Genomic DNA, 13,345 nt, shown 5'->3' with positions numbered 1-13,345 from the left:
AGCAAAATAACTTGAGGTATTAGTGGCAACAAATGCTAATACACTAGCTAATCAAGTGATCGGGAAATAAATAGCAAGGGCAAAAGAAAATGCAAACCGAGCCTTGATTTCCTTGCTTGACCAGCTCTTGCATCCACCTGAGGCGCAAGCCTGGCAGCTTGCTGCTAGCCGGCCTGCTCGCTTGCCTCGCCTGGCATCAGTTTTTATGCAAGACTAGTAGGATGTATGTGTGACACGCACGTGTTTAAAGAATAATGTTGCGAAAAAACAATCACACTAAATTTTTACTTTTACTCACTTTAAATTGAGTATCCGTTTCACTCCTTTTCCCGCTAGGATCGGAAATCCTATATTTTTCATATCCATACGAGTAAAAGGAAAAAACCAATGAATCTTTCATGCTGCTCTAGCTAATTGCCCACCCCTTTCAACGTCTGATTTCTATGTTATGTATGGCCTGCTCTAGCTAATTGCCCACCCCTTTCAACGTCTGATTTCTATGTTATGTATGGCCGTACCTATTTTCACGATCCACGATACAGAAAAGATAAAAGGGGTTCAGGTTTTTTTAAGTGATCTACTCTGTTTTGACATAAGATAGAGGATCGTTTAATTGTAGCAAGAGCGCGAAAAATCGAGGGTTCTTATCACAAGCATTCTTTGTGGCAGAAGTTTTTACCGGTTCCCCACAAAAGTATGTTGGTCTTTATTAATATTTTATTCCAAAATTCCCCAGCAACCGATCCAAACATTTTAGAATTTTGCAGACATTTTTAATGAACAAACGTGAACCTTCATACATATGATGGGTCATCCTACAAAAAATTGTTGTCAGCATTATCATTAGAAACTACACCCTGACTTGTCTAATTTGTCTTGTGATGCATCCATGCCATTGTCTATTCTCCAACCTGCGGCAATAGAAAGCTTAACTTTGCAACCCCAATATCAACTGACACTGCATTTACAATAAATTTTTAAACCTAAAAAACAAACTTTATATTTCAATGAACAAACTTTTTTGCAGAATAGATAATTATTAATGTTAAGAAAATATAATTACTGATAGGAGTCTTCAAGCACTATGGAAGATAGAAGAAAAAAAAAGGGCAAACTCTAACTCATGCTCTAGCTGTCGCCTTTCCTCCAGGGGGCACTAAGGATATGTGCCAATATTGGTCCAGACAAACACCCTCCCATAATGCAGTAGCATCAGCCTCCTTTGGGTCCCTCCCATTCGATTATTATCCTGCAAATAAATAGGATCTTGTAACTTGTAGGTAGAGTAATATACTATATCTATAGTAAAGAATCGTTCTATATAATCAATTTTGAAGTTAAAATATATTCAGATAAGTTCATGTAAGCTAGTTTTTCCATGTAGTTTATTCATACCATGGTCCCAGATTTCTCTGAAAAGCTAGTGCTACGAAATTTGAATCGGGCTATAATCAATTAGATCAAATTAGTTTCATGCACTTCTTTCTGACAAATAACTATATCGTGTACGCACAAGGGCCAAAACCAATTATCCCCTGGCACAGGTTCAAGCAATACAATCTTGAAGGCGACAGATCGATTCTTAGCCACAATATGAATGTCTACAGTATGTGGTGGATGCATAACTTTCTGGACTTACATTCTAATAGAAGTAATTGCATAAATTCAGATCGGATGGAGAAAGTAATTGCATCTTCTAATAGAAGTTTTTAAATATTTCATTGTCACCAAGTCCATGTTTGCAACTCCAAACATCATGTGATGTGAACTAACCAGAAAGGGTGACCTATGTATCATTAGGCCAGCGGGATATAAGACATCAATACATATCCAGGAACAGAAAAGTCAGTCAATATATAGACAGAGTTTCAACAGATATGACACAATTGTCAAATTCATGAAGCAACAATGGTCCTACAATAGTAAGTAACCATTACTCACCTATGCTTCAGAAAGACCATTGTTCCAGAAAAGCCATAACGTGCAGGATCCAACAACCGGTAGTTTTCCCACTCCTTGATGAGCTTAGTCTGCACCCATAATGCAAACACCAAGTTAAGATAGAAACGAACCAAAATCAGAATGGGCCATATAAATTGTTTGGAAACTTAAATAACCAAAAATCAAGTCTGGAAACTTACAGTTTGTTTTTATGCAATTAGCCACCATTTATGAAATACAAATTGATGGATCAACCGAAGAACCATATCTTAGTATGGAAAGAACCATACACGTACAATGCAAGTATATAAAGAAAACATGTTTGCTCGATCATCAATATTTCAAACACAAGAATATATCTAGATTCTTCCTACAGGGCAAGCTAGCAGGCCCGACCAAGCATGCTTCTCTGCTGCTTATATTAGTAGATCAATAGAAAATACAAAAAAGCTTCATGTATCCTGAATTCAAATATCCTATCCATAAAGAAAAGGAAAAATATAACAAAGCAAGGTGAGACTAAAAAAATATTTATTCACACATAAATTCATATCTCTCTTTTATTAAAAAATATTACTATCTTATTTTGCCCTCCCAAGTCCCAATTGCAACAGCATCAGAGCTGCCATACCTGCCGCCATGGCCCCACATGCCTCCACGGATGACACAATATGAATATTTCTCACTTCAACACATTGGAGCAAAGCTCTTGCTTCTATATACAGAAAAGGAGGAGGATGCTCAAATCTGACCATAATATTCCAATCATACATATACGAGGCTCAGCTTCTAATATATGAGGAATATTCTTCTTCATGACAACAAACTATTGACATAAAATAAATGAACATCCAAATGGTTTAAAGAAATTTAGTAAGGCTTAACTTGTAACCAGGTATCTTTCTGCATATAAAAGAATAGTTTAAATAATGACTTCCAATACAAAAAAAATATATACAGAGTAGAAAACACATTTTTCAAGTCATGGCTACCAAATGGCACAAGGCATACCGTATTTCTTTCTGAGTTGATTAGACTTGCTGGGATTTGTTGGTAGTACTTAAAGCTGCAATTGGAAAGCATTACTGTTATTCTTATCAGCGCCTCCCTGATGCTATCGACCACTTAGTGAATGAGGTTTCATATTTCAGTTGCAAGTGTTAGGATCTACTAACGTGCCATCCTGAGAAGTCTGAACCAGACTTCTTTGCTGAATGGGCAATGCAGAATAAGTGTTCCACTGTCTCTGTCTTGACCACATGAAGCACAATCACTTTGTCCTAGAAACCATGCTTGTGCAGCCTCACCACTGTCCACTGTCTACAAAGCAGTAGAAGCCAAAAAAAAACACTTGGCTGGAACTCTTGTTCTCTAAATAAAATCTATTGATGAAGGGCCAGAGGTCAGCACAATGTCGAGGAGGATATCACAAGGAGCAAATTCAGCACAGCATTTGGATTGATGCAAGGTGACTACATCCTGGAAGCTATGTGTCAGCTATGTAGTCCCTGCAATCCTAGAATAATTTTAACAGGCTGCTATCTGCTGCCACAAAACTTACAGAAAGCTGCTATTCGCAAATAGCAGTCAGTAAGACATTAGAGTTTGTCCCAAGATAAATAAGATCGAGAGTTAGCAGCTAGCTGCAAAAACAAGACAAAAAGAAAAAGGGCGATCATCGAACTTACAATGACAGCAAGTAGCAGCTAAAACAATTTAGATGGCTCAATAACTTCCAAGGAATCAAAGATGCTCTCCCTACAAGATTAAATTGCTCCATAATTATTTACAAGTGATATCAAGATTCAACACAACAACTTGTCAATGTATTTTCTGCTCACATTGCTAAATCTTCATCATATATTGGAGTCTGTTCAACGGCAGGTATAGGTTTTGCAGCCTCCCACAAGTTTCCCTCTGGATAACAAAGCCACCTCAAAATAAAACATTTAGGAAACATGGTTATAGCACAGGTGAGAGACGGAGATAGTTTTATCAGTTATCACCTTTTGTTTGCATCTATCACTTAACCGCCCACGTCTAGATGAGCCTTCCCCTACAGTGGTACTGTTTGCAGCACAGTCTTCAGACCAATCAAGTGGAGAGTGCCATCTAACAAAATCTTCCAGGACACATCCTGGATTTGCTGCCTATCATGGAAAAGGAATTTCTTATTTAGGAAGTTTAGTCTAACAGCTTTGCATTCTCTGCGATGAAAATCTTTAAACTTGCCTTAAAAGACCCAGTGCATCCTGAGCCAATATAGATTACATGCACCTGAGCCGGTGAGGCCTGTACCTAGAATTCTGTCAGTAATCAGGTAATAATTCTTGAACCAGTAAGTTAGGCTAAAGACCTAGTGCTCTGCATTTGAAAAAAAAATAAAACCTAAATTCGGGCTCCTTTCAATTTGGACAATTAGTTTCACATTAGTAACTCTAGTTTTAAATTATTAGGCCCATCACATTATATAAACAAAGCCCATAAATGCAACCTAAGAATAAACATATTGATGCCAAGAGCAGTATCAACATAATTGATGGAGAGCTGAATCAAGAGTTTTTAAAATGTTAATTTCTAAAAATGATAAGAGCAGTATCCTCAATGTTTTATTCACTATCCTGACTATATGTTCTAGCAAACATATTGGTTCTACTTATACTAATAGTTTGCAGATAAGAAGTTCATACATAGCTACATATAGCAGTCATACAGTCAGAAATAGCTCTGAATCTTATTGTGGATCAAAGATCAATTTTTTATTCATGTCAACACAACTTCATCCTCAAAAAGAAAAATAGGACTATATGAAATCCAACAATCTATTTGTAACAAATTCAAAGAAACTTAAATAGTCCACTTTCAGAAAAGAATAGAAAACACCAGGGAATCGACTTTAAAATTTCTTAAAATGTCAAAAAGAGTAGTGGGAAAAAATATTAAAGAATTTTACCAAGTAATTCTCCGAAACTTTTAGAGTCTACACCTTGATCTGCTTGTGGAGTCGACCACAATAACAAGGCATTGGAACTTGGAAGCAGGCACGACTACATATCCAAATGTGGCGTAGTGGATAAATCAATTTCAGTGTACGTAAATAAATAGAGTACAGACATAACCATTTCGAAAATTGTAACACAATTGAATGAATACTCCTTGTGGCATCTTAGAAAAGAGAATGTACAGCTTTTCAACAAAAAAAAAGAGAATGGACAAGATCTATCTACCTGTAGATCATTGCACACACTAATTGCAGTATCAACAGGGTCAAACGTATGCTAAATCCCACCCAAATATTCATGCTGTTCTCAATGTGCTTATCAACCTAAACACAGAAAAAAACACTGATTAAACCATCAGTCTAATTAGAAGACAACTCTATGCTAAATGAACGTATTACTAATTAATGTCTTCACAATATGAATAGGCATTGATTTAGGTGTGAACTTGTTGAACAGAGGAGCTATCACGATGGGGTATATTGTCATCATTAGGAGAGCTAATACAAACATAAAACCCCAGAGATATATGGCCAGGTAAGGTCCTCCAATCTGACACAATACAGGAAAGATTGAATGAATCAGTTGAGGCACTTAGATGACACTACTACAAGCAGTATGTGAATTTGATTCTGTGGACCTTAGAAAACCAACCAACAATAGATGGTCATGTCAGAGTTCACCAAGACTCCAAGAAACGTCGCCAAGTGTTAACCTAAGCATAAGAACTTCCACTTTAAGTGCAACGTTACTCTGAATGGAACGATAGATGTCAAAATTAATATGGGTCACTGCTACCCCAAGAAACTGGGTCTCGGCTCCAGGCTGGCTTGTAGGGCTAAGGCTTTGTACGATCATTGTGTGAAAAGAGTGACAATTATGGAAAAGTCACCTTACTATGCATGTAATACTTAATTTTCAATTATTTATGCTAACCTTAAACACAAGAGAACAAGAACACAAAATATAATGGAATGAATCTTCATATGCATGCTTCTGAATCACCAAAAAAAATGTATGAAAAGTTTTTGACAGCATATTAATTAGGAAAATATCCATAACGAAGTGTCGAAAGATCACCATCAGTTGAAAGGCCAGCCCAGTTTATACAATCAATTCTTGCATAGGCAACCTGACTGACCACGAATAAAATATGTCATATAGTTTCTAGGTTGAAAGAAACAAGGCATATTGTTGCCTTGTTGATGGATCAAAAGGAATTGCTCCCAAACTTATTGCACGGAAATTTTTAGGTAAAAAACAATTTAAATGATCAGAGCAGATGTTTTTAAGCTGCCTCACTAATCATATCAACTTTGGCTTCAGATAAACCTTGGATTCCAAAAGGTTATGCAAGATGATTCATAAAGCAAAAGGTGCCACAAACAAGATATCAATTTGAGCATGTTGTGCAATAAACATTACATATAGTCAAAATGATGATTTTGGATGCACGGTACCTGACGTTGTTGATATGCATCATGAAGGTGCAGCCATTATCATCAGATTCATCAGACAAATCCCAATCAGTCCACTACTAAATACCCTTCAATTTTTTCCAAGTTCCGAACACTACGCTGCAAACAAGAAGGGGTAATTAGGAAGAAGCTAACCAGAAAATGCTATCGTTAGCAACAATATATATTCTTGTTTGCAGTCTTCACCTGATGAGCTACTTCACCACTTGATGGGCTTCGAAAGAAAGGTGCTTGTGCTTGCACAGGCTATTCACCTGTAGGCGGATGCCAACCTCTTGCACAAGCACGAACAAAAAATTAGATGAAAAAACAAAGTCTACCCTTTCCTTGTGCCTAGAGGCAGTACGGAGCCGCGCCAGCCATGGACGCCACCGCCAGAGCTCAGGCCGCCGCGTGCGCATGGCCGGAGGAGGGCACGGCGGCCATGGACCCACGCCGTCCAGGGAGGGGGGAGGGAATAGGGCCGCACCGGCCAGGGAGGGGTGAGGGAGGAGGGCCTCGCCGGCCATGGATGCCATGGACCTGAGCCGGCCAGGGAGGAAGCGGATCCACACCGCCGGCCACTGTGGGAAGGAGAGATCTGAAGCGTGGGGGCGCCGGCGAGGGGGCGCCGCGAGGACGAGCGGCAGGGGCGCCCACCACTTGGTCCCGCCGGTGAGGGACCATGCCGCGGGCCGCGCCTGCCAGAGCCCCGCCGCCATCTCGCGGGAATCCACTGGATCTTCGCCACCATCCCCGCCATTTGTGACGACCTCCACCAGGCCTTCGTCATCGCCAAGGGGGCCTCCACCAACACTGCTGCTGGATCCGCCGACCGTCGCCGGGTTTCAGTCAGGGCCCAAGCAGGGGCTCGGTGGCGGGGGAGGCAAGGGTGCGAGGTGCAGGAGGAGTAGCACGGCGGTGGGGCGCACGGGGCCGGAGGAGCATGCGGTCGGAACGGAGGAGTAGGAGACTTGGCGCAGATCGGCCAGGACGGCGAGGATTGGCGGCCCATGATGGAGAGGCGGCCAGGGACGGAGCAGCGGCCGCGGCGTGGGGATGGAGGGGAGGGCGCGAGGCGAGCGTGGGCGAGGGAGGAGGCGACATCGGGGGAAGGCGCATCGCGAGGGGGTCAGTGGAGGCGGCGTGATTGACGGGAAGGCTAGGCGCCGCGTGATGGCAGGAAATCGGACCAATGGGCGGGCAGGTACAGAGGAAGGGTAAACATCGGCGCGGTGAAAAAAATTTCTTGCGATCGGGAGCACAGCGCCTCATTGAAAGGGCGGGGACGACGAAAATCCGTCTGCCATCCTCTCCTGTCAAACTTTTAGCCTTACATGTGGGTCCAAAAGTGGGGGTTTGTGAGGTGGGTATGAAGGCTAACTTTGGTGAGGATTGTTTCAATTGTCATGGATCCTTATAGTATAGATTTGGTGTCCAAAATGGGTTTGTAGCGAGCATCAACAGTAGGGGAATAAGGAGACTAGAGTTCGGAAGGGAGTCGGGGTTGACCGGTTGAGGGCTGAGGGGAGGGGGGAGCAGTTGGGCCACCGCAACTGGATTGGAGGAGGTGGAGTAGTGAGACAATTGAGCCCAAGACGCAAAATGCAATTGGAAAGCTTGTTTTGTAGTGTCATTTTCTATTTTATGATACATATACATTTTATATACTATGTATATAATTTTTTTACCAAAAAAAAAGGTATTCAACTGAATACCATGAATACATGTGGGGAGCACCCCTGGCTGCCATCACGAGTTGAAACTTGGAGTTTTCGAAGGTATAAGTTTTACTTCATTTACTAGCAAACCCAAGTAATTAAGTGTCTAGCCTGTTGTATTTTTATTTTTTTCAAAATCATTCAAGTTCTCGTAGCTGGATTACCGCCCAATAATTCAAATAATGTTTCTCCATATAAAAAGAAAGAATAAAATGCACTTGTGTATTTTATATTTTTTTCCTCATATTCTCGTATAGATCCATAAACAGTCGTAGTGAGTATTTAGATCATTTATTTTTAAGTGGCTCAGTCCAAGAAAGACTTCGTAATTGCAGCTAAAGTAAAAGATTAAGTCGTTTAAGAAACTAAGCTGCTGCTTTTCATTCAACTAAAGTATTGGTAAATTAAAGCAACGACAGCTGCTATTTTTCTTTAAACAAAAACCATTACAGCTGATAACGAATTCTCATATATATCCATTAAACACCAACATAGAGTGAATATTAACACACGCATGCACCACAATTAACACAACCGTACTGTAAACCCCGTGCAATTTAAGCATAAAGCACCCTGCATTTATATATATGTATGTATAGCACCCAGGTCTGTCCCAGCCGGCGCGCGGGCACCGGCCGGCCGCACAAGATCCATCATATCTCGTCCATGAGCTCTTGGAAGGCGTCCATGGCGGTGGCCGGCAGGCCGAGCAGCACGTTGATGCTCTTCCTCTCCTTGCCGTGCGCGAGGAAGAGGATGACCTCCTTCTCCGGCAGCGTGACGGGGCCGGACATGACGGGCTCGCCCCACCCGAAGTCGGCGCCGTGGAACTCGAGCCTGGACCACGTGGTGATGAGCAGCGTGGACGCCAGCGACGGCCGCGCCCGCGTCGCCTCGAAGTAGTCCACCGCCGACCGCATGTACTCGTCGGTGACCATCCGCACGGCGTCCTGCACCAGCCCCGCCGCGCGCGACACGGGCGCCGCCAGCAGCTCGCCGGCGGTGGCGATCGCGTTGGTCAGCACGATGCCGTTGCCGAAGTAGCCGCGGGGCAGCGGCGGCACGAACCGGCGCCGTCCGTCGACGGCGAAGAGCAGCTTGGTGCGCTGCTCGGGCGCGAGCCCCAGGGCCTTGGTGCGCGCGCGCCACACGAGGCCCGAGAGCGCCTCGAAGGTGGTGCAGCGGCCCAGGTCGCCGCCGGCGAGCGCCAGCGCCCGGACGCGCTCCAGGCGGTCCGGGTCGAAGCAGAAGGAGCGGTAGAGGAGCTCCTGGGAGCCGTAGAGCGCCGCCGTGTCGGAGACGTCGGGGATCTCGGCGAACTCGTGGTGCGGGAAGGTGGGCGCGGGCGGGTCGCGCGCCCGGAGCACGGTGCGGTCGAGGAAGGGCGGCACGGTGAGCTCGGCGGCGCCGCGCGCCGTCTCGGCCCACGAGTTGACGAACTCCATGGCGCCGATGCCGTCGAACATGCAGTGGTTCATGGCCAGGCCCAGCGCGAAGCCGCCGCACCTGAACCTCGTCACCTGCGGGCAGATCAATTGTCAGCCCATGCATGGTTCAAAAACAAACATGGAGTAATTTGACACTTGCTGACAATTTGACAAATCTGTTGAAATTTGTAACAGATATGTTTCGACGAGTTTGTATGGTTCAATTCAACTAGTACTTTGATCATGAATATTGCTATCAAACAATGCACAAATGATTGGAAGTATGATTGGAAGCAAGCTATTGTGGTGATCTGAGTCTGACACATGAGTTATTGATGAAAGTAGTCATGTACTCATGTGTGGATTAATTTTTCATGTCACCCTGGCCCCACATGTCGGAGGTCAACATTGGTCGTGCCATGGTGTGTCATGTCATGGGTGACGTGGGCAATGGCAGGACATGGGTCTGTCCGTATGGATTGGTTGATTTGTAGGTAGAGGTTGGTGATCTAACATTTCACCAAGAAAACATTTAGTTCTTGATCCACATTTAGTTCTTGATCCCTCCCATTCCAACAGGGAAGAAAACCAAACAGATGCTAGTAGTACTATGCAACCATCAGAGATTCTGTAATCATCTACGACTGCGTTTGGTTGGTATACTCTGCTGAAACCACCCCCACCTTCAAATCAACAAACTATGGACACTTTTTTTTTAAAACAAAAAAGAGATGATGGACGACAAAACATTTGAACAAATACTAATAATACATCTAAACAAGTACAGTAGTACTATTGTCAAGGGAAAAGACGTTTCCAGCAAGGAGAACGAATAGTGCCCAGCCCATTAAAGTGCTTGAGCTGTCCCATTCCAACAGGGAGAAACCAAACAGAGACTAAACGCCCCGAATCATGGAAAATAAAACCAAGCAAATTATTGACAAAGTCTTTGAAAAACACTAATACATATAAAATGTTTGAGTGGATGAGTTGCTGCGAGTGCCGGTTGACTGACTGAAATACAAAATGTAACTGTACCTGAACCTAAACATGGCTGTATGGCACAAACTTTAATCTTTATCAGAGGTTTTCTATTAATCATTTCCAAAACCGTTTGTTCAAACAAGCAAATCATTACACAGGGAGAAAACACTAGTACGAAACAGTTACCCACCGGTTGTTTTTTTTCCCGTAAAATAAACCGTCAATGAAACATGCTTCTTTTTTGTGAAAGAAGAATCAACACTCATCTGGCCGTTCCAATTTCTCGCAAAACCACAGTACGGTGCCCATGTATGATGTATCACCAATTTGGCACGCAGTAAATTCAGCACCTAGGTAAATGGAGAAACTTGCCCGTGTTGCAGACGAGGCCAAGTCCCAAGGCTGGACCAGTAAATTTCCCATTTCCGCTCCTGTATTTCCTATGCTATGCTAGCCATGCCATTGAATTCATCTCCTCAACCTCCCAACCCATTCCTGAGCTCTCACGCGGCGCCCCCAGTAAAAGAAGTAACACGGGGTGATGACCTTTTTCCATCTCTCTCCCAACCCCATCCCGCCATTAACGCGGCGCGCGGCTTCGTCGAAGGTGGCAGCCCAACCGGAAGCGTGCAAGGGAGGCAGTAATTAATTGGCCCGGCGTACCTGCGCGGTCATGGGTGGCATCTCGAGAATGTGCTTGGCGCCGGGGACGGAGTAGACGAGCTGGCCGAGCGCGGCGGGGTCGGGCTTGGTGAGGTCGCCGACGTCGGCGAGGTCGCAGCAGGCGTCGGCCTCCACGAACACGGCGCCCTCGCCGGTGAGCTCCACCGTCAGCTTCATCTCCGGGCTGATGCCCAGCCGCCCCGCCAGAGGGTGGTAGTGCACCAGCACCCGCGCCAGCGCGTCGCGGAGCGCCGCCGCCACGTCGTCCTTGCCGCCGTCGCCGGAGGGCTGCTTGTAGCAGTACACCGTCTGCACGATCACGGCGATGTTCTGGTCCAGGTTGGAGAGGTAGTACTGCTCCCCCGTCGGCGTCGGCTCCGCCGGCGGCACCAGCGTCGGCTCGCCGCGCTTCACGCTCAGCTGCTGCGCCGCCTTCTCGCTCGCGCCCGCCGCCGCCACGCCGTTCTCCTTCATCTCGACGACCTGCACCGTGAGAAATCATGGTGTCACATCACGACACATGCTCTCGCAACAGATGATGCCTGATCAGCAAAGCACCAGCTTGAGCAACTAAGCATGCATGTCACTCACCATGGTCGACGATGCGCTCGGCCGGAGAGAGAGAGGACTGGTGGTGATGGTTCTAGAGAGAGAAGGACAGTTTAGAGAGAGAGTGTGTGTCAGAGAGATTGAGAGACAGGAGAGGATGGGGTTTGTGATTTGTGAGCTCAGGGGGTCTGTGGGGGCAGTGTTTATATAGCAGTGGGGACGGTGGCTTATTAGCTTGCTTGAAGGACTAGTCAAGGTAGGAGGTGCTGATGCAAAACAGTTGGGGTTGGAGGGGTTGCATAACTACCAATCTCACTCTGTCTGGGATTTGATTGTTGTACTAAAATAATCTGAGATTATTTTGTTCCAAAAAATAATAATCTGAGATTAACACTATTTTAATTGAACCAAACGCTTGACAAAGCTATTGCTAGTATATTTGTACTACGCACCACCGACTCCACGTAGTAAAATAAAAAAGAAGCCTTTTTGACAAACAAACAAACCAGCAGGATTTACATGGGAACTTGTCTCGCCGTAAAATCAATTTAACTTGAGGCAGGCAAACTCTCAAGCTCAGGCCGGTGGGCCCACAAGTCAGGGAGCGTGCGCCCCCCGGCCCGGTCGTGCGTCACGCGTGGCTGCGTCTCCGTGGGCGGTGTCGGAGACCATCCGCCTCGACGATGTCGGTTGGGAGGTCGCGGGCGGGGGCTTCCGTTGGGGTTGGCCACCGCCGCCTCCCCGCGCCGGCGGCCGGCGTCCAGTTTGTTGGGGAGCGTTGGCCAAACCCAGCTGATCTGCTGCCGTACGTGCAAAAGATCTGTTAAAGGCTGACCGCCTGACCGTGAACGATGCTGAGACGAGCGCCGATTGCCTGATTCTTTCGTGGATAATCCTACTACCGCCATGTCATTGTCATGGTAGTGTAGTGACTGTTTAAGCAAGAGCTGATGAACTCGGCAAGAACACGTGCGCCAAGCACCGACGGTACATCACTTGGTTGAAAAGGAGTACAAAGTTCCTAGGACGTTTGTCCTCGTAAAACAAAATTCCTTAGGACATTTGTTTGGTTGGTGCATTTTTTTCTTTTTCTCTTTTTTTGTTTTGCTACAACATGTACAGTTGGTCTTTCAAAAGTGAACTGAACGTAAATCGGCTAGTAAGATTTCTATGGTGGAACTTGTCTATATGAATTTGAGTTCTTGACTAAGCACGAGTGCTTATATTTCTCGATCTATTTCAGGATTTAATAACTGGAGCTATTTTTTCATTGGCACGCGACGTGTGCATTGATAGCGGCGTCTGTGGTAACTTTATCAATCTTGAGATCTGGCGTTTTAGTCTTTCGAAAGTACTCATAGATGTAGATTATTGTAGATATATTAAGAGGTGTGAGCGTCTGCGTATATACTATATTTTGAGAAAAAATAATCATACAAAAGAGAAAAAAGACACGGGCTCAATTTATTCATTGTAATCTGGCTACCGCATGGTCTAATGGTGATTGCATTCACAGCCCTAAGTCCAATCTCAATAAAAGTTTCGTAATTTATGGATATTAAGTTTTATATCATATCAGTAAATTTGCAAATATGATAGTAGGG

At 44.7% G+C, this 13,345-nt stretch overlaps 1 protein-coding gene and 1 long non-coding RNA gene across 27 annotated transcripts; both read right to left on the bottom strand.

Annotated features, from left to right (window-relative positions):
• Positions 1-682: 682 nt before the first annotated feature.
• On the bottom strand, positions 683-7,818 carry LOC120644408. Of its 26 annotated transcripts, none has more exons than XR_005663711.1 (12): positions 6,605-7,818; positions 6,401-6,517; positions 6,021-6,076; positions 5,581-5,655; positions 5,342-5,492; positions 5,169-5,266; positions 4,895-4,988; positions 3,948-4,091; positions 3,783-3,858; positions 3,117-3,699; positions 1,942-3,007; positions 919-1,249 (listed from the first exon to the last, which is right to left on the bottom strand). It is a non-coding gene; the product is annotated as an uncharacterized LOC120644408 (long non-coding RNA). The 26 variants fall into 26 exon arrangements; XR_005663716.1 differs by having other exon boundaries at positions 5,595-5,655; XR_005663712.1 differs by having other exon boundaries at positions 6,021-6,072.
• A 677-nt stretch (positions 7,819-8,495) lies between these two features.
• LOC120644407 (omega-hydroxypalmitate O-feruloyl transferase-like) lies at positions 8,496-11,915 on the bottom strand. The gene is made up of 3 exons (XM_039921031.1): positions 11,784-11,915; positions 11,193-11,675; positions 8,496-9,638 (listed from the first exon to the last, which is right to left on the bottom strand). The coding sequence occupies exons 1-3, from the start codon at positions 11,784-11,786 to the stop codon at positions 8,772-8,774; spliced, it is 1,353 nt and encodes a 450-aa protein (XP_039776965.1). The 5' UTR covers positions 11,787-11,915; the 3' UTR covers positions 8,496-8,771.
• Between the last annotated feature and the right edge of the window lie 1,430 nt (positions 11,916-13,345).

Source organism: Panicum virgatum, chromosome 8K (genome assembly GCF_016808335.1).
Source record: "Panicum virgatum strain AP13 chromosome 8K, P.virgatum_v5, whole genome shotgun sequence".
In the NCBI taxonomy this organism is placed as follows: Eukaryota; Viridiplantae; Streptophyta; class Magnoliopsida; order Poales; family Poaceae; genus Panicum; species Panicum virgatum.
This window is presented reverse-complemented; position numbering and strand designations above follow the sequence as displayed.

Bases quoted from the DNA above. Each gene is read 5' to 3' on its own strand.
- LOC120644407 (XM_039921031.1), bottom strand. The intron at 9,639-11,192 runs GTACGCCGGGCC...ATCTGCCCGCAG, and splicing joins TGCCACCCATGACCGCGCAG to GTGACGAGGTTCAGGTGCGG.